This window comes from Furipterus horrens, unplaced genomic scaffold, assembly GCF_987537825.1.
Source record: "Furipterus horrens unplaced genomic scaffold, mFurHor1.1.pri manual_scaffold_1, whole genome shotgun sequence".
NCBI lineage: Eukaryota > Metazoa > Chordata > Mammalia > Chiroptera > Furipteridae > Furipterus > Furipterus horrens.
This window is the reverse complement of record NW_028327171.1, coordinates 85,620,066-85,641,245: the sequence shown is the minus strand read 5'-3', so window position 1 is coordinate 85,641,245 and position 21,180 is coordinate 85,620,066. Positions and strand designations below refer to the sequence as shown.

Sequence of the window (21,180 nt, the reverse complement as noted above, 5' to 3'; positions counted from 1 at the left end):
GAGAAGAGAGAAAGGACATCAGCAGAAACCTACTTAGGTAATACTGAACCAGGAGATTTCAGAAGCTTTAATGAGAAATTAATGTACCATGGAGCAGCACTTTTGGTACCAGTGCACTGTAAGCTGATTTTTCTTTGTCTAACAATGGGCAGCAAATGAGGCACTTAATTATAAAATAGAAAAATAGGGTGTATTTAAGAAATTAAAAATCATTCATAAAAGATAATTAGCATTAGTCAAAAAAAATTCTATTTTTATTTAACATGCTTTCAACGTTACACAAGCTTCACTAGGAAGAATATTTTTGAACATAAGACTGCTGTTCAGTTTATGAGACAGAAAACACTCCCTTTCCAAGAGATTCTGAATTTCTAAGAATGAAATTCAAGTCTTCTTAACCTGAATGCTACATATTTATAAACCGAGAAAAATACATCTTACCCATACTGGAGAAATGTTTCTAACTATCAGCAAAGTATTATATGTGATCCCTGACCTTAGTCTTGAAGATCAGAAGTTTTATTTTATATTACTTCAAAGAAGGGGAGCTAGTGACTGTAAAGGATAATAAACAGTATTTAGCACCTAAATCTAGAAAATACGTAAGTATTACCACAGTTTTAAATAGTTGTTTGTTCACGGATTGGGGAAAATTAGATATGTATTGTTCAGTGACATTAGAACATTCTCAAAGATTAAAATATCAAGCTTCTAAAAACTTATTTGTGAATACATCTACCTTTAACATTCAAACATAATATAACCATTTCTTCCTGGAGTTACAGATACATATTCTTACAGATAAGTGAGCTTTATTTTTTTTAATTACCATTAAATACCATTAAATTGTCTTCCAAATGTGGCACTTTTTTTCAGAGATTTAGATAGAAAATTGTCCCTTAAAAAAATCACATTCTACCACTAATATTATTTTCAATGTTCTTCATTATGAGACAGAGGTCAACAGTGAAGTAAATGACCATGAACTTCCTGCTGAAATACACATGCAAATATAAAGCAGAAACGCAAGATGGACATACATTAAATTCTGGCAATATATTGGCACACAAATGCTTATCTGAGAGGTAAAAAAGGAAACAAAAAGATAACAAACATTTGCCATGACATTATTCCAAATGAATGGAGCCTGGTGCTTGCTTTGTTATCTGAGAGAAATATTCTATGTTGCCTCTTTAAATAATCTTGATTTTAATTATGGATGGAATCACTTGGCTTCATATGTTAAAACTGATTCTTGACAAAAAGTTTTCCGTGAGGCAATTTAATCACTCCCACGGAAAAATCCTATAATCTTACCTTCTCTCCCTATTTGCTTTTAAGAAGGCTTTCCTTGACTCATAAGGGAGGAAAAAAAAGGCTTACAAACACAAGTTCTTCCTTCAAGAAGGCTGGGAAATTTCAATAGTTCACAATCCTCCTATAGGTTATTTACATTCACTTTAACAAATTGCATTCTTCACTACACAATTTCCTCACACGGAGTCGTCAAAATTCTCTTATTTATACCTTTAGGGTAATTTTTTCTATCTTCTTTAACATATTCTAGTTTATTTTAGAAATGAATACATAAAAAAAAAAATACAGGAACACTGTTGATGCAATTCAGTTAAGAAATAAAGTGCTTATGGCTTCCAATATAAATATTGTTTGATATATTACAGCTAAAAAGCTAACCCAATCAAAATGAAGACTGACCTCAGAATCTAGAATATGGAAAATATGAGACAAGAACACAATTCTAAATAAATAGTAACAAAATTGGGGGGAATATTCCCAATATCCTTTGAAAAAAAAAAAAAGAAAAAAAGGCAAGTGAAAATGTTCGTAAGAAAAGTTACGTGGATTTCTGCTTCTGAAGCAACCAGACATGCTACACAGTAATACCAACATGCAATACATGAAATGTAGAATCACATTCTGACTGCTGCCCTTGAATTTCTGTATTTAATTTACAATTCTCTGGCGGCTGGCTGGTTTCATCTTGCAAAGTAGGAAATGTGCTATGAGAATCAACAGAAGCACTGTCAGACAAGGCATCTAGCTTTTCAGGGGAATGAGCTATGTGAAGCACACTATCTCCTGCCCCCTCAGCAAAACTTGTCCTCTCATCTAAATCATCTAGTTCCTGAACTGAAGTTAAATACTGTTCAAGTAGATTATTATCCTGTTCATTGTTTGAGCTTTCCTTACTCTGCTCACTATGTTCTTCGCTAACATCTGCTGCATCTGACTCTTTGCAGCATTTCACTGTGTCGATGGAATTTCCCATTATGGAACTTACACTGCTTTCTGGGGAACTTCTTTCAAAATCCAAAGAATCCTGCAAACAGTGAACTTGATCTATTAGGGAGGAATGAAAACCAGAGTCTGGAAATTCTGGTGAGGATTTCTCTTGAGGAGCTTCATCAGGAACAACGAACCTATCAGAACTTTGATCGGAAGAGAGCTCCTGGCTTTGGGTGAAAAATGGAGGTTCAGATGGCACCCCGGTACTTGATACAGGAGGAACATCGGTATGCCAGGAACTTAGACGCTGGTCCACAGTCTGCTGCCAAGCTTGTAGAGAGCTTACCTGTAAACCAAAGGATATAGTTTTATTATAAAATAAAAACCATGCCTGTTTTACAATTGTCCTTTGAGCTTTTTTCCCCGACACACGTGAAGTTGGTAAACGGCAGATGGCAAAACTGGAGTTAGAAACGGCCTGACTTCCCTTACCCTTTCCATAGCATCCCCAGCCAAAACTCTGGTCATAAAAAGCCCTCACCAGGAGAGCAGGGATGGGCCAAAGCCATTCTCTTGCGTCTACTGAAAAAACAATCAGAAATACAATAGCACATGTCTAGCTGACTAAGGGGTCAATAATATACCAATATACACTGAGGTCCCTATGACAAGACAGGTTAAAGCATACTAATAAAAGCAGATTCTTTAATATAAGTATAGTCTCATTTAAGATATCCATTTGGTGTAAGAGTTTAAATATTATCTAACAATATAGTATAAACAACTCTAAAATACTTAAATATACCTTGAGTTCTTGGTAATAGGATCTTTACAATGAAGATCTCAAAATTTTACTGTAACATTTGCAACAAAATAGCAATATATAGAATTTTTTAGCTTCCCTTTGACTACCCTTCAAGGTAATCACTAACAGCAGTTCGATACGTATCCTTCCACACCTTTTACTGTATTTTCAAATAAAAAGGGAGTTCTTAAAATTAAGTGGAACACTAAGTTCTGTAATTCGCTGTTGTTCACTGAGCAGTGTTATTTCAGAGATCTCTCCAGGTCAGTCTGTACCATTCTCTTCTTTCTAACTGTTACACAGCATTCCATAATACTGTTAGTTCTGTAAGTTATTTAAGCACTCTCCTACTAATAGTAATTATAAAACCTTACAAAGGTGTTTTGAATTTTATAGTTAAAATCCTATTGCAAGAAATTCTTTTCTAAAAATATTTCCAAGGAATTATCAAGAAATATTTGATGGCATACAATTATAGAAAAACTGATTGTCTGAACCCTTAAAGTGTGCTGTAGAAAGATGCAAACTTTCTCTCCCATGTCATGCATACTTTTTAGGACATACATAGTGTAACCACCATACACCATGTTTGTCACCTTTGGTTCAAATAGTCCTAAAAGATAAACAAGATAGATACTTACAATAAAACTTCAAATTGGGTTTTTTATATCTATGTATTGGAAAGTTATAACAACATTCTTCAATTTAGTCACTCTCCTTCATCTTTTTTCTTCTTTATCTTTCTGATCAGAATTATGAAATTACTTTTTTTCATGTTAAATAACATGTAACAAAGTTCACTGTACTAGTTCTAAGATACTGGCAAAGGGTACAAATTACATCCTTAACTGGGAAAGGGTGCTTAATATGCATAGCTACTCTATGATTATCTCAATAAATCTAAAATTTTTCTTTGTTCCCACATTAGGAAAATAAGCAGGAAGGGGGTTTACCTGGTTCCAAAGGAATCTGACAGCCTCTTCTTGTACAAAATTTTTGACACGTTCTTCATCTCTTTCCTTTCTTAACCTATAATAATTCAAAATCCATTACTGACTCAAGGAAGGATGCTTTGACTTGCACTTCTTCTAACAACTAATGAACACATGCATTGTAAAGAGATTAAAAAACAACTAACAGCCTTTTCCACTTTTAAAATATCTCAGCTCAAACCAGTTTTAAACCATGGCTCAACAAAGACAAATGAGCTGTGACTGAAATTCAGATTATGTTGGTTCCACAAAGTATTGCCAGTGGTGAAAAATAAACTATTAAATGACTCCTTATCTGGCCTTAATTTCCCAGCCAAACACATCAAAGGGTCCGCAGCTGCAGAAAGGAGTTAAGGATTAGGATCACAACAAGAAAACCTTCTAAGGGACTAGCAGGACAGTCCCACTAAACTTCACTCTCTGTTTGCCCGGGTTCCTGACAAACTTTTTGTTACATTACCATCAACAGACAACCCCCCCACTTCATCTCATCACCTCCCCTAATTCATTCAAGTCTTACTCTTGACTCACTGCCACCCTCTCCATACTTACACCTATCACAGTCCTAAGGCTCTCAGAGCTGTCCCTTATCTCCCAGACTGTCACCATCTTGCTCTGAACCTTTGACTCAATTCCCCATCCCCCAAACCCTTCTCCAGTGCCATCTGAGACTCCCGAATTGTAATCAGCAAACTCCCTGATACATGGTAAGGCAAAAGGATGTTTACAATTGTTCTTATGGAAAATATAATAAATAAATAATGATACAAGAATGAACTCTGTGTTTTGCGTACTCACAACTGTAAATCTACTTTTCCCCACCCTGTATAGTCAAGCTCTTGCGTGAACTTTTCCTTGACAGTGCCCTCAGAAGTGGGTCTGATTTGGTCAAGGAAAAGTGGAAGCTCTCTTTCAATCGTCCATTAGGGTCAGAAGATGGCTTCTCAGTGTTGTGTACAAACTACTCTGGACCTTTCTCCCTGAAGAACTAAATCTCCCCAAATCCTTTTCAAATATGTACTGACTTCCCATTACCCGCCTCGACTCACCAAAGAGTCAGCATGAGTCTTTCTCGCTGCCCGGCTCCTGTCATCACTTCTGGAGACCTCAACGTTCCCCTGGCTGCTCTACCTGAGAACAGTCCACCCCATGTCACTCATTCTCAGTGTCTCACTCTAGGCCCAGTAATTTATTCTGACTACTCTATTTAAAAAAATTACTTCAAGCACCCACACAAACCACTAACTCCTACCTTCCCAGTTTACCTGCTCTTGCACCCACTGCAACAATCTAGACCTCTGAACTAATGACCCCTTCCTCCTGTCTTTTCTTTTACCTCATTTAGATTCCAATATCCATCATTAGAATCATCCCCTCCACATATCTTCCATTCACTTCCCCTTCCCCCTCTCCCCTACCATATACACCTGGAAAAAAAAGAGTTCCTGGCTGAATCAAATTATCTACCCTCAAATCAGAATAGAACAGCTGAGAGTTACTGATGAAAATCATACCACCTGACCTATTTTTCTGCACTTGAAGTTTTCTCACACTCTCCAGCAACCCTCCTCCATTCCCCTTATAAGTTCATTTTTAAAACAAATAAGTCAGACCTCACAACTCTCTCCTTAAATCTTCCACATCCCCAGCCCTTCATTTTCAAATGTTGACCACATCTTAAATGTTACTGAAAAAGAAGTGTCCACCACACAGGACTTCCCCACTCCCCAGCATCAAACCTATCACCGGACCTGCTCCTGCTCCTACCTCCAGCCACTCCCTCCACTTGTGCACTGGATCGCTTCCTCTCTTACCCCCTCAGGAACTTCGATCCTGCACTTCTTCCTTTCCTCTGCACCATCAGATTTTCCCTCTTTACTGAATCATTTCGATCAACACATAAACGTACTCTTTATCTCCCATTTTTAAAAAGAATTTTCTTAACTCCAGAGTCAACTCCAGCTCATCCCTTCATCACAGCAGCATATCCCAAAAGAGTTGGCTACACTCACTCCTCACCTCTCATTCCCTATTCCTATGCTAAACTACTTCCATTCCACCACACCACTGAAGCTGCTCTTAGGAACTCACTGGGCAGGAAAGGGTTAATTCGTTAGGACTGATGTGTTCAAGTCTATTCTAAAGATAGAAATGGCCTTGATTGGCTCCTGGGAGATAACCTGTAAGCCCTTGGAATGTCCTGCCTGGTGAGAATATCTGTATATATGGGGCCTTGGGCTAAATCAGGTAAGTTTATGCTAAGGCTGGGCTTTCTGGTGAGTAAGTGTTTGTGACTAAACCCCAATAAAAGCCCTGGATGTCAAGATTTGAGGGAACCTCCCTGGTTGACAATACTTCACAGGTGTTGTCACACATTACTGCTGGGAGAATCAAGCCCTGTCTGTACAAATCCACCAAGAAAGAACAACTAGAAGCTGTGCCTAGTCTCTTCTAGACTCTGCTCTTCCCGCCTTTCTTCTATGCTGAATTTAGTGTGTATCCTTTCAATATCATGAACAGAATAGCTTTCCTGAGTCCTTTTAGCAAATCATCAAACCTGACAATAACCCCCAGCTTTTCAATCTATTATATATGTCTCTGTCCTCCCTACAGCACCTCCCTTACCTGCCGAAACAATTCCTGTTGGACCTGGGACACATGCTCTCCCAGTTTTCTTACACTGTGGCTGTTCCTTCTCAGTCTGTTTTACTGCCTTCTCCTCTGGTTGGCAGTCAGTAAAACATGTGAACCACAAAATTAAGGCATAATTCCTGCTGTTGCCCCAGAATTTTAGCCCTTTTTAAATTCCTGCTTTTTTAAAAAAATTCTGAGGCCACCTAGTCAGTTCTAAGTAGACTTTTTCATCTTCTCATTTTTATACTTACTGTATTCTGTTTTTCTACATTTTCTGTACTTCTCTGTGTTTAGGTTTAGATGCATGTAAGGCATGTATTCATTCCACATTTAATGCTATACTGCACCTATGTACCAACTGCTGTGCTAGACATGCAGATGCCTATGATGGTCTCTGCCCTGAAGGTGCTTTCAGTATATAGTAGGAGACATTGTCAACCAAGAGTGGCAACATGGTATGAAACATATCCTGACCATGACATCAATGATTCCATGTTCTGAATCAACTCTAAGAATCTGATGCCCCCAAAACCAACAAAGCTGCCCCTGAACAGGACTGCTGACCCACCTCCTTATTTCATCAGTGAGGCAGACGATGTGCTCCTGCATTCTGCGTAGCCGGATTTCATAACGCACGTCTCTAACCTGCGGGTTGTAGTTCCTGGCATAAAAGCCCCGCCAACAGGCCTGCAGTGTAGTAGCTGCTACATTCAATTTCTGAAGGGCAACTTTATCTTGTCCCAAAGCAACACATCTCTGGGTTAAAGCCCTGCAGGGAAGTTTCTCTGAAGCAGTTTCAGGCATGGTTTCTTCACTGACTGGCTGTGTATGAATGATACTATCTCCAATTGACTCAGAAAAAGATGTAAGGCTGTGGGTGTCACCTTTCAAGGCAGCACTGGTTACTGTCGGCTCAGGACAAGGTAACAGCCCATCTTTCTCATTTATCTCTGCACTGACTGCACTTTTCATCATCTGAATGGAATTCTCATTTGCAGCCCAAAAAGCTTTTTCCTCTTCCTTATCCAAGTCCTGGTCTTCCCGCTCTTTCACAGATTCATCTGCACCACCATCGTCCTCTAGGCCTTGAAGCTTCAACTCAACAGTAGGTGATACTGGAGAAAGTCCTGAAGCAACTGGCATAAAAGTAGACTCTGAAGAGAGAAGACTACAGTTCAACTTGTCCTCATCTGTCTGTATGTCTTCCAGGTGCAGGTCATTTCGAGAATATCTTGTAGTGTGTACAGAGGCTGGAACGTTACTCCTAATGGCATATAACTGATCGTCATTACTGTTTATCCCAACCCAAGAATTGACTTGGATGACAGGGTCTAGAAGAATCAACAGAGCATCATTTAAACTACTAAATATCTAAAGAGGTTGTGTGTTGTTTTTTTAAAATTTCAGTTCTATCAAGATGTAATTGGCACACAAAATTTTTAAGATTTTAAAAGTGTATATTGTAGTGATTTGATTCCTGCCATCTGGTTAATCAACACATCCGTCACCCTACATATTTATTTTTAATTTTTTTCTTTTTTGTGAATCAAAGCATAGGTTCAGTTACGTCTTTTTAATAACATCTAGTCCTTGAAATAGAGCAAAATGCAATAAAACGCCTTCATTGATTCCTCCAATATACCCACAACATCAAACCAAATATTTTAAAGAAAATAAACTCTTTCAATAATCTTAAGAATAATCAAAATATTGGATCAATACAAAAAGTAGCATTGCTCTGAATTTTTTAAAACTAGAAAGTTATATACATATACATAAAATGTAAGACCCAAACGACTACTTAATTAAAAAACAAATAAAAATTATGAAAGTATGTACTTTTTCTATTTTATGATAACCAACAGATCAAAGAACTTAGAGAAAACAGATCAATTGATTTCTTACCACTTTCCTGGACTACCTGGCAATCTTCAACGGGGCTTGAATGCTCTGTTAGCCTTGTTTCAGCAGGAGGAAGACAAGACAACTCTTCATTTTGGCTTTGGTTCATCAGCTGCCTCTGGTGAAACCTAAAAGTCAATAACATCTGATGTGACTTAACAAATACACTCCCCTCCACCAAAAAAAAGCTTTTCTGCTTCCTAGGTATCACTGTCAGAAAGGCAGAAGTTTACAATTCTTCAAAGGAGATACCTCTAATCACCACTAAATTACAAAGTCTCCTTTGAAAGCATTGGCTAGAAAAGGTTAAGGAACTCATTTTTAAATCACGTAGACAGACCCCCTCATACTTGCACAAACATTTAAGACAGGATCTCTGATAATAAAAAAAAGTGGTCACTAAATGTTCTAGCCATAGTTCTTAATGTTAGTATTTAAAAACCCATATGGAACACCTACATTATGAGGACAGATCCATTTTCTTAATTCTATTCTCTCATTATGCTTGGCTCGCCCAAGACATAATTGGCAATGCAGCTGCTGTGAAGCAACGGACTGCCCTGCCAGACTGCCGCAGTGACAAGGGGCCCAACACCCAGAAACTTGGGCTGCAGCACCCGCCGCAGTCCTCCTGGTCTCGCAGAAAAGACTCAAGAGGTATTTTCACTTGTGAACGCATCAGCGGCTACACATAAATGGGCTTACCTCTGCTTGCTCAGAATCTTCTCAAGCTTGGCATCCTCCGCAGTTTGAAGGCCCAGTGTAGAAGTGAGAGGACAGACTGTGGCTAGATACTGGACGAGCTGGATGTGCTGGCCAGGCCGATAGGCTCTCCCTTTGCCTTGACTATAGAGCCACTCAGCTTTCAAACTGGAATTAGGGGGCATAAAGAGACGATGACAGCAGGTAGACAAGCGGCATTTTTAAGCAACAATGACCTCCCTTCTTAATTTACCTTTATAGCACCACTGGATGTTTTTCATAAATAAAACTCACTCAAGTTTTAAAAACTCTATCCTTCTAACACTATTTAAACCTTTTTTCTTGCGTACAGGCACTCCCAGAGAGCTACACTAATAGCTCCAAGTATTTTAAAATTATTTTCAAAGAAGCAATAAGTATTCCCTCCATTTACTGTCAAACTCAAGTAGCTAAATACATCACAGGTGAGACATAATAGTATTGTCGTTATTTCCTGAAGAGCCTTTATCTTTTAGAAATACATACTGAAATTTCAGATGAAATTATATGCAATCTGAGATCTGCTTAAAATAACACAGGAGAAGAGGAAGTGGGTGAAGGTACAAATGAACAATGTTGACCATGAACTGAAAACTGAAGTCGGATGATGGATTTATGGGAGATCATTATTACTATTTACTTTTCCAGATATGTTTGAATTGGTATATTACTTTTTTAAAAATAACATGCCACTGCCTCAATTTTACCATTCTTAAATCTGTCCCCCAACTTGTGAGGCTGAATAATTTTGGTATGCTTTGTTTCTCTATTTTTTTATACCATTAACTAAGCATTGCAAATAGTTTGAAAATCACTTCCAATCCACAACCATTTTCTTGGACCTTCATAGTAAGGTATCCACATCATACAAACCATACAGTCCAAAACTGTCAAGCCACCCAAGGTTTGTAACAAACTGAAAAGAAACTGGTCCTCTTGATAACTGGTTAAATTGAGCAAAAGAATCGTGGTGCAATAAAATGTAAGTTTAGTTAGCGATCTCCCAATGTCACAAGAAAGGAAACACTGCTTTCTTGCAATGAGATATGCAGTATGCCAAGTAGATTAACTGCAGTCAGGCAATCCTATTCTTAGTCTAAAATAAATTTTTATTCTATTTAATAAAAGCAATGAAAAGTATTTCTTCTGTGAACAGATTCCTGTGAATTACACAAAGATCATTCAGAATCTTCATAAAACCTGCTCTAAGTTTCCATAAATTCTCCTGCCAACCAATCACTTGCTGAAAAGCTCTCCCCACAAAAAAAGGTCCATAGTAAAGCACAATCCCCAACTTTAACAGAGCCAGCAGGCAACATTTCCAGGTTATGGGTGGTTGGGAAGGAAGGAGCGACGAAAGTAAGAAGACAGAGAAGGCTCAGGCTTGAATATTCCACAGTTTAAGTGCGCAAGAAAAACCATACACTGTGGAGCATCAGCTAATGTAAAATCTGTTTTTCTGTTTTTGCTTTACAGTCAGCAAAAACTAACCATTATACAAATTTATTTATCCATAAAAATTTCTCCTGGTTAAAACAATCTCCCTGTCATTGCCAATAAAAAGAAAAACAAAATTAGCACACATTCAGCTCTAACATATGAATTTCAAGTCACTGGAATATGAGAACTTCTCTTAAAATTAAAGGAATGGTTTACATAGTATAACAGAAGTAACAGCTATTGAGAGAAAATGGAAACCAATCTCCTCTTCCTCCTAAAAAAGAATAGTAGTATTGAATAAAATGATATCTGATATTTGCTTTTAAAATACTCCAGAAAAAAAAAGGTGGGGAATAAATGAAATAAGATGGGTAAAATATTACCTCTAGAAGCTGTATGGTGAGTATTTAGGTGTTCACATGTTATTCTCTCTACTTCTCTATATTTTGAATATCCTTTCAAAACAGAAACACCATCTCCAAAATTCTGCTTAACTAAATTCTGATTTCTAACTAAGCAACAGACCTGTAGTTTGGTCCCATAAATAGAAAATAGATCGAAACGAATTCAGAAAAACTCCAAATACTCAGGTGCTCTACAAAGGCGCTAGTCTTTCCACAGGTGCACCCCTGAGAAAACACTAGACAAAGCACCACAGGGGTGGGTGACTGCTCAGGTGACTCTTTGCCAAGATAAACACACTTAAGATAAGGCTACCAGAAATCAACAAAGAACCTGGGATATTTTTCATAAGGGAGAACAATTATAATCTGGACATTTTTAGCAAATAACAGCAAGGCTGGGTAAACACAAAAACTGGAAATTCCTTCCTATCCCCAGGACAATTCCCAAGGCTGACCAGGAGAATGTTTTGAATATTGCTCAGGCTACCCATCAATTTTTAAGACGATTAACTCTAACTATCCCTCAGAAGAATTCCTCCCCTGTGAACAAGGCTCAAATGGCTCCCAATGTTTGGAGCTATTATGAATAAGGCTGCTATGAACATGCTTGTACATGTCTTTTGGTAGACAGAAGCACCTCCTTCTGGAGAGTATAAACCAGAAGTCAAATTGCTAGGCCACAGGGAACAGATTTGTATGTTTAGCTTCAGTAAATACTGCCAGTTTGTCAAAGTAATTGCACCACTTACATTCCAAGAACAGTGTATGAGAGTTCCAATTGCTCCACATACTCACCAACACTTAGTATTTTCCGTCCTTTTAATATCAGTTACTCCGGTGAGAGCTGATTGGTTTACAGGCTCCGTAACCAAGAAATATAATAGTCTCTCTGGATGATCACAAAATCAACACAGTGGTTATCTCTAGTAGGGAAGGGAGTGTTATGCTGGGAGTGGGGAAATAGAAATCTCTAAAGTACTGGTTATGTTCTATTTTTATTTTCAGTGGTGATTATATGGGTATTTTTAAATATCATTTTTTAACTATACCTGAATTTTGTGATACTTTGCAATGTTTTTTAAAAACCGGAGGGAAAAGAAACCATCTGAGAAGGCTTGTTATTGTGCTGACCCCCCCCCAAACTTTTTTAGTGTACGACACCCACAGAAAGGGGGGCTACCCCAAGTGAAAGCTCACTGTTTCCTACCTCCTGAAGTCTCTGAAATTAAACATTTGTAAAACATTACACATAGTTTCAAAGAACTACAAATCTCCTGAAAGTCACTTCAATTAAAACCATTTCCATGGTGTAGAAACACAGTCTTTGTATCATTATTCATCTACTCAACAAATATTTTGTTTAACATTTGCTTTAATTTCTCCAAAATGCTTTAATCCCTAATTCTTATCCTTTAGTATTAATGACAATTATTATTTATTAAGTACTGACCAGTACTATGCTATATACATCCTTCATGTTCACAACATCCTTGAAAGTGAGGTAGTATTTCCCACATTTTACAGATGAGAGACTAAGGTTTGGAGAAGCCAAGAAATCTGCCCAGGCCACACAGCTAATGGGTGGCAGGGAAAGATGTGAAGCCTTCTCTGGTCTCTCCTGACCAGGTCTCACCCCTCTTCCCAGGTCTCTCTTTACCTCAGACCCTCATTTCTTCCCATCTCTCTACGTTGCCTACCACAGGTAAAAATGTTGCCTGGCCCACTCCCACAGAAAAATACATCAATGTACTTCTTTCACTTAAAGAAATTTCTGGAGAAGGTAATCCAAGTGAATCTACATTGCAGCTTTAAAGAACTATAAACAGTTTGAAACAAAATAAGTTTCCTGAGTACAAAGCAACACTTACTGCAAAAAAAGGCAAAGCCACACTTTATGGTAGGCAAACCAGACTTGACAGATGTCCCTCCCCCTAGCACCATCGCTGGGTAGCTCCTGATTGCCCTTCCTCGACCACCCCATGCCCTATTCAGCAACTAGATGAAACAGCAGGGAGAAGGAAAAGAAAAACCCTATCTGTGATCTACCATTCATCCTCTCATTAGGAAACCCCTCAAGGGATTACTACCAGTCTCCAAGACAGAAGGGCAAAAGTGATGAGAAAGAATGTATGTGCTGAGTCCATGAATGCATGTACATATGCACTGAGAAAAGTGAAATGAGGCAGACGTGGGAATAAACTCACCTCAATTCTCCCGCTCCCCTCTAAGTCCACCCTCTTTTGTCCACATCCTAGTTCCTTACCTCCCCTAAAGCTCTAATTCCACTTATCATGTACCAACCTCCATAAGACCCCAGCAGGCAGAGGTCCCACCTCCAAGCCACAGAAACCACCAATGATCTACAGATGGGAGAGTTCTCGTTTCTGCTGCTTCACAGATAGGAAAAGGGGAGGACCAATCAGCATGTCTGCTCCGAGTTCCAAACTGGAACTCTGCATGCATTTTCCCACAGAGCCACTGTTAGAAAAGGTAGTTGGGTCCTAAGGTATTATTTATACTGCCCTTACATACCTCGTGAATTACAAGCTTTTGCAGGATTGATCCGAGACCCTCCCTACAAAGCATCAACAACATGGTTTCTATAAAGAAGTGCTCCAGGCCCCAAACAACACCAAGTTAACATTAGAATTTTTAGAAATCAAATTATTGTACATTGGGCACTAAGATAACTCGCTAGCCCCACCCAACCTCTGGAACTGATATTTATTTTTTATCGTTTTTTAGAAAGGAGAAAATCCTAAGTGAGCAGCCCATAGTCTGCTAAATGACTGCACCAATGGTCTTCATTTTAAATGCATATTTTAAGAAATATTATTTATTAATCTGTAGAAAGCTAGAAATGGTCTTTTCAGTAATTTCCACAATAAATATGATATTAAAGAGGTCATGTTCACCTTTCCTTTTGAGAAATCACGTATCCATCTAGGACTCTGAGGTTTAAGCACCAGCTGACGATGTATGGCCGATAGTCAAAGCCTGGAATGGAAGGTGTTGCCATCACACAAGGGTTGCTCATGATCGACAACTGTTCCAATTCAGTTAAGGATGCCAAAAAAGAGATCTGGAACAAAGGATATCTTTGTTGAACAAAATGGATTGTCTGGTGTCAAGCACAGGGCTTCCGCTGATTACACATCTTTGGCAAGTTGAAAATGTAACAATTCCCCTCTTGTTCTGAAAAGTGACAAGTTACACTTATATTATTCACTGACTTCCAAAATTCCAACAATATGGCCATCTGTCCTTGCTGCACAAAGTCCCTTAGAAAGTATCAGCACTATTTCCCAGCAGAGAGAACCTATTTTGGAAATCTAATAGCAGCCAGAGAAAAGTGCAGTGTGTCTTATTAACATCTTTCATGTATATGTCCCTCTATCATCAATCACTTCCAAATGAGTAACTACAGCATTATACATTAAATTAAACCTTAATGACCCTCTGATAGTAAGGAAAAAAAATGAAAAATGAAAGAAAAAAATTAACTAGAGCCAAGTGTTTCATCTTAATGGCAGTTTCTCCAAGATGCTCACAGTCCAAAAGTGAGTTCACAACTTTCTCCTCGTTTCTCCTCCTTTCTCACAACTAGTCAGCTTCCTGAATCCCAGGGAATACCCTCAAATTTTACCTCATTTAAGTCCCGAATTTCGTTTTCTGCCAAAGAAAGGATAGCAAGACTTCTGGGTAGGTAAGCCGGTGCCATTCTAAGAGAGGTGATAATGTTTCCATGTAAAAGCAGGGTCTTAAAAATAAAAAGAAGATGAATTACAAATGACAAGATTATAAATGGGTCTATTTTGACAAAACCAAAATGGTATGTATGAAAATAGGGGAACCTATTTTATTGTATGTCTCACAGCATGCAAATCAAAGACTTAATGCCAGATTGCCTTCTGGTCCACTCTCTTTTCTTGTCCACTTTCTAAGCCTAGAAAAATTTAAAGACTTGTACAAGAACACATGCGTGGTGAGTAACTAGCATTTTGTATGATTTATTAAAACTTGAGCCATTTCCAACATACTGGTTCATTTCTTTTTAAAACACCAAAAGTGAGGAAACTGAAAGAAAACATTCATTGAAACAATCATGTACAAAGCAAATTTTCCAAGAGAAGGAGGGAGGGCAGGCCCACATTCCATAATTTATTAGCAACTGTATTCTCTTGGAAACTAAAAGCTGGAAGAAGGTAGAAAAAGTCCTACTTGCAGATGAAACTGACTCAAGGTCAACAACGAGAAACCATTTCAGAAAAAAAAAAGTTCAATCATCTTTAGTTCATCTGAATTCTCTTAGTATGTGGATAAATCAAATTATTTAGAATAACTTGCACTTTCTGCTAAAAATATGAAGTTGAGCTAATAACATTCCTAAAGTTTAATGAGTTCATCTGATGCTAATATCCAATGAAGCAAAAATATGGAAAATGCCTACATGTTTTTGAAGCTGTTGAGTCCAATTTGTTACTTATTTAATTGCATAATACATTCACCTTCGTAGAAAGTGCTATATGCTACAGGTCTTGTTGTTTTTTAATTAAAGTGAAATTAATTTTGATAACTTTGTAATACCTATTATTAAAGACAGCAATTCTGAGTGTCAAAAAAACAGGCTCAAGTTCAGAAATAATTACGCTCAACCTCACCAACATGTTATTTACTTCCTGCAAAGCTGCTAGCACGGGTAGTTGGGCATGAAAGGAATTTCATGTTTGAAAGGTGGTATATAAGAACTAACCTTAACTACAATGGCCAGTTTCAATTAAATCAGTATAGATACTAAAAACAAAAAGTTTCATACTTAGTTTCTGCCACTCTAGTAGAATTTTTATTATAATGAAGACAATCTGTTCTTCATATAGTAGGCTGCTTTTAAGCCAATCAGGTCACTTTCTCCTGGTATTTTAATGTAAATTTTCAGAAATGACATAGAACACATGCTTACCTTCAGTGCTGCCAATTTAGACAGATCACCTATCTGGGGTAAGTTATTGTCTGATAAATCTAGGTGCTGTAGAGCTGTACAGCTATTGATTTGGTCCATGGCCTATCACAAGAAAATTATCACATTAGTTTATGTAAACAAAATCAAAAACAGAAACTCTTCCCTAGTTCTTGTAGCTGAGTCTCCTGCCTCCTCTGCTTGTTTTTGGAAGCAGAGGGGCACTGAGCAAGAAAGAAAGCAGTGCTAACAGAATTTGGTAAAACGTATGTAGCAAGCTTCCACCTTCATTATCACTCTAAGAGTAGAGGATAATATCATCCCAGATATTTATAGCCTGAAGAAATCTTAGTGATGACACAGGACAGTTGGGAGGACACAGACTTTACAAGTTAAGAGTATAGCCAAACTGCCTGGATTCAAATCCTGACTCTGTAACTTCCTGGCTGTGTGATCTCAGGCAAGTTACTTAACTTCTCTACACTTCAGTTTCTTCTATATAATGGGTGTAATGACACTACCTGTTGGGTTGGCCAAAAAGTCCATATGGCTTTTTCCATAAAATAAAAGACACAGTTTTCATTTTCACCAATAACTTTATTGATTTGGATATTCTGAGTATGTCAGCTATCTCCCTCTATTGGTTTCCAGTGGGTGGAGGCCAGAGGTGCTGCTAAACATCTTCCAGTGCATGAGATAGCCCCACAGCAAAGAATTATTTGGCCAAAGTGTCAATAGTACCAAGAAACTTTGCAAATCACTTGACATTTTCAATTAGTCATAGCACCTTTTGCACGTTTTTTTTTTTTTTTTTTGCATTTCAGTTGCGTTCTTACCTTTCTTGAAATAATAAAGCATAATATGCCAAAAATATTGCATATCTTCTTCCATCTTCAATATTAAAAAGGCTGCCCAAAAATTCACCAATTTTGATGTTTTTTTTCAAAACGCATGCTGATAGGACAGCTGTCACAATATAATCTAACAAAACTGTTTTGAATTACATTAAAGACCACTTAGTGCCACTAGAGCCATTGTACAGAAAAAAACTAAACAAACTTTTTGGCCAATCCAATTCCTTATTGGCAGTCATGAGATTCAGTTAATACAGTTAAGATGCTTAGAATAATATCCAGTGAAGCAAAAATATAGAAAATGCCTTCCTAGCCTAAATTAACTGTTCAGTAGAAGTCTGCTATTAATATCATTTAATCCCCTCCCCTCATCTAGCATATTGAAAAGAAAGACACAGAAATATTTATTAACTTATCCAAAATTATAGAGCTACTAAATGGTGGAAGCAGAACTTGTTAGATTCGAGAGAGTGCGAGAAGAAATGACAGAACAGGCCATGAGTTTAAGATTTATTTGGCCAGCTGCAAACAGGCGGGCTGAGACCAAAGTGGTATCAGCCCCAAAGAGCAACAAGGCAGGGGTTTTACAGGGAGTGGGAGTGGGGGGGCCCTCTGAAGATGGTCCAATGAGGGAGTTGATTAGGAGCAGGAGTTGATTGAGAACACAGAAGGTGCTAAATTCCTGTCTGCAGATAAAGGTATCTTTGAAGGACACAGGCAGTCACTGGTGCCAGCAGTAACTGTGGAGGCAGCAGATTTATTGGGGACTAACTAAAATTTGACTGGTATTCCTGGAACCCAGGTCTTACATCTAAGAGGACTAGAGTCCAGATCTCCTAACTCTTAAAACAGTATATTCTCCACTATACCATTAAACATTTATTTAAAGCTTAATGGAGCATGATAGTCTCCCTCTTAACATTTCATTCTATTTGATCCACTTTTCTAAGTATAATACATTCTTTGTTCACAATCAAAAGAATATTATATGTATTATATGTTTTAAAAGGCAATTTTTTTTTTTTTGTTTAAGTTTACTAAAATTATCCCTGAAGAGTGTTGGTGGGTACTTTCATTTATTCTACTCATTTCTATACTGCTGGAATTTCTTTTTTACAGTGAACTTTTGTAAATTGAAAAAAAGAAAACATAATTACTAAAAAAAGAAAGAGAGAGTTCACCTTGAGATTATTTCCTGCCAAATTCAGCCACTCCAAATGTACTAGTTCCTTTAGCCCCTCCACATAGCCAATGCTATTGTGAGGCAAATTTAATACCCGGAGTTGGGTCAGTTTGGCCACACCCATCATCCGCACCAGCCGATTGTTAGCCACTGACAACTGTGAAAAGGAAACATATCATTACCTTTGGAATAAAATATATACATTACATTCACATTAGGATGCTTAAAAATATTTGTTTAAACGGCCAAATATATAAACCCAATTTGTGTTTTTCACATATATTGTCTACATATTCCAGAGTTAACTACAGTTTGTTGTTGCTGCAGCTGCTATTCCTAAGCAATGGGAAATACACATTAAACATTAACCTCAGCAATCAAGTCTCCCCCAATTATCAGAGAAAACATTGTTAACACAACAACTACATGTAAGCTCCATAGAAAGAGATCCTTAAAGTGTTTCAGTAAAAATCTGGAACAGTGCCAGACACATGAGGGAGACATTTGTCCAAGGAAGGAAGGAAGGGAGGAAGGAACTCTTTACCCTCATCGTGAGGTAAAAGATTATCTTAACACTATATTTTACAAACATAAAATGCTGGCTTTAAAAAAGAAAAAAAATGCTTCTTTTTCTAGTACATTCTAAATGTAGCACATATCTGTTCATCTTCAGGAGAAACAGTCATGCAAAGATTTAAGACAACATTTACTACTTTCCAGGCCTGCACAGATACTTTTTCTTAGATTATTTTATTGTTTTATTAGCTATAATAATAAACTGGTTGTTTCCTCAGATACAATACTTACCTGTATTAATCGTCTGCATTTCTCAAGATTTTCCAATTTAATAATTTGATTTTTATCCAGAATCAAAGTATGAATATCTGCTTCACAAGGTAAGTTTGCACTTAATTTCTGTAGCCCTTGCCCTGACCAATTGACCACTGATCCTCAAAAAGAGAAGGAAAATTGTTAGAAAACACAAATAAAACTGCTGAGTGTAGGAATGGAACTATACTCATAAAATCCCAAAGTTAGAAAACACTAGAGCACAATAAATATAAAGATTTTTAAATGAAAGCAATCAAATTCTAAAGGACCCCAGGTTAAAATTATTCACTTACCCTCAGAAATATCAAATTACACCAAGATTTGTGATATTCTACTCAAGTTTCTATGGTGAAATACTTTGGAATTCTTCACATTTAAGTATGAACTAATAGTTCCATATTCTGTGCTTAAGTAATCATAGTATTTTTTAAGTGGAACTCATCATTTACCTGCTTACAACCTTACTACCAGTATATCCTAAAATGCCCAAAATCACAGTATATACTTCAGTTAACTTATCTACAAAATGGGAATAATGCACCTAATTCATTAAATTGATGTGGGGGTGAAAAGAGAAACCATATGAACAGCACTTAGCCCCATCCCTGGCACACAGCATTCAATAGTGTTGGGATGGCCAAAAAGTTCGTTTAGTTTTTTCCTTACCAATGGCTCTAGTGAGTGCTTAGTTTTGTCTTTAACTTTATCCAAAACAATCTTGTTAGATTGTACTATGACAGCTATCATATTAGCTTTGTGCATTTCAAAAAAAAACTTAGCAAAATTGGTGAACAGACTTTTTGGCCAACCAAATAATTTAGTACAACAGACGTTAAAATCCTGGCTCCACCAATTCATCATTGGACACGTTACTGATCTTTGGGATTCACTTCTCTACATTGTAAGATGGATTTAATAATACCTGCTTATCATATTGTTCTACAGGGATAATGAGATGATGTAAAAATCTAAAACAGGCACTCAAGATATCGTCTAGCTCATATAAAACGTGCTCTATAAACGTTAATTGCTACTATTGTAAGTTGCCCTCGTTGGTTGGAAGTGGAGTCCAAAAGCAGGTATTAGAGGGAGACGGGGACAGAGAAACTGCCAATTTCTAATTTATACCCAAATTAAGACTACTGCAGGAAATAATTATTTGAGAATGCTCTCCAGAAGAGATTCAACGTGTTTCCATTGTCTAATGGCTTCTAGCATTTGGGGTTGGGGACGGGGGTGAAAGGGCTGGGTCATGAGATTCTCAGAACCTGACAAAGCTACGTACTGTGTCCCAGGAAAAAGCACAGCCTTTGCACACAATACCAGAGTCGAGAGACCTTTTAGAACCACCGATTGCCCTATCCTCCCAACAACATAATAAGCCTCATCTAAGCCGCGGAGACCCTCAGCCCTGACCCAGACCGCTTATGCGGAGACTCAGAGCTGTAACCAAAACAAAGGAGCTCTGCTCAGCCCGGTGGCTCCCGGTCACAGAAACACCCGCACCCTGCGTTTCGCTGGGCAGCGACCACATACGACCCCAAGATCCCGAACTGTGGGCTCTAAATCACCCCGAGATTTTATCACAGCCACCGGACACTTCCAGGAGAGGGTTCAACGTCTAGAGAGCTGTGTTTGACAAAGGGTATTCTGAACGTTCTAGGAACCGAGAGGAAAGAGGGACCGTAAAGCTAAAGAGGGAGATCCCACGGCTCCCACTTGGGGACCCAGAACTCAAAGTAAACATCCTAGAAAGGTCACAGCAGTCCGATTCCCACCACCCAAGTAGCCTAAAGAGCGCGGAAGCCTGGGCGCCCGGCTGCGCGAAGGTCCCTGGGGGGTGTAGTCTCCCGGCCAGCCTCCGCCAGGACGCAGGAGAGTTATACAGACCCGGGGGACTCCACTTCCCAGAAGGCAGAGCTCCTCCACGATGCCCACAGACACCAACCCCCCCATCGAAAGAACTGATCCAGAACTGACCCCTAAACCCAGGCTTCTAGTCTCTACCAGGTAATGATTTAATTCAGTACAGTGAAGTAAGTGTTGGGATTCAGGGGTGAGGATAGCCTTACCTTCTCCAGCAGGCAAAGCCGCGTCGACGCGCGCCACCGCCATACTTCCCGCTTGTTAATAATACCAAGCAACCGTCCTCCAGCTGCTCCGTGGAACTTGTAGTCGGGAGGAAGGGCG

At 38.3% G+C, this 21,180-nt stretch overlaps 1 protein-coding gene across 1 annotated transcript; it reads right to left on the bottom strand.

The window, feature by feature from the left end:
* Positions 1-1,594: 1,594 nt before the first annotated feature.
* Positions 1,595-21,105, bottom strand: CEP97 (centrosomal protein 97). The gene is made up of 11 exons (XM_090286723.1): positions 21,063-21,105; positions 18,967-19,109; positions 18,158-18,316; positions 16,126-16,227; positions 14,812-14,925; positions 14,081-14,247; positions 9,286-9,450; positions 8,584-8,708; positions 7,247-8,009; positions 4,006-4,081; positions 1,595-2,593 (listed from the first exon to the last, which is right to left on the bottom strand). Exons 1-11 carry the CDS (start codon positions 21,103-21,105, stop codon positions 1,892-1,894), a joined length of 2,559 nt encoding a protein of 852 aa, XP_090142849.1. The 3' UTR covers positions 1,595-1,891.
* Positions 21,106-21,180: the final 75 nt, after the last annotated feature.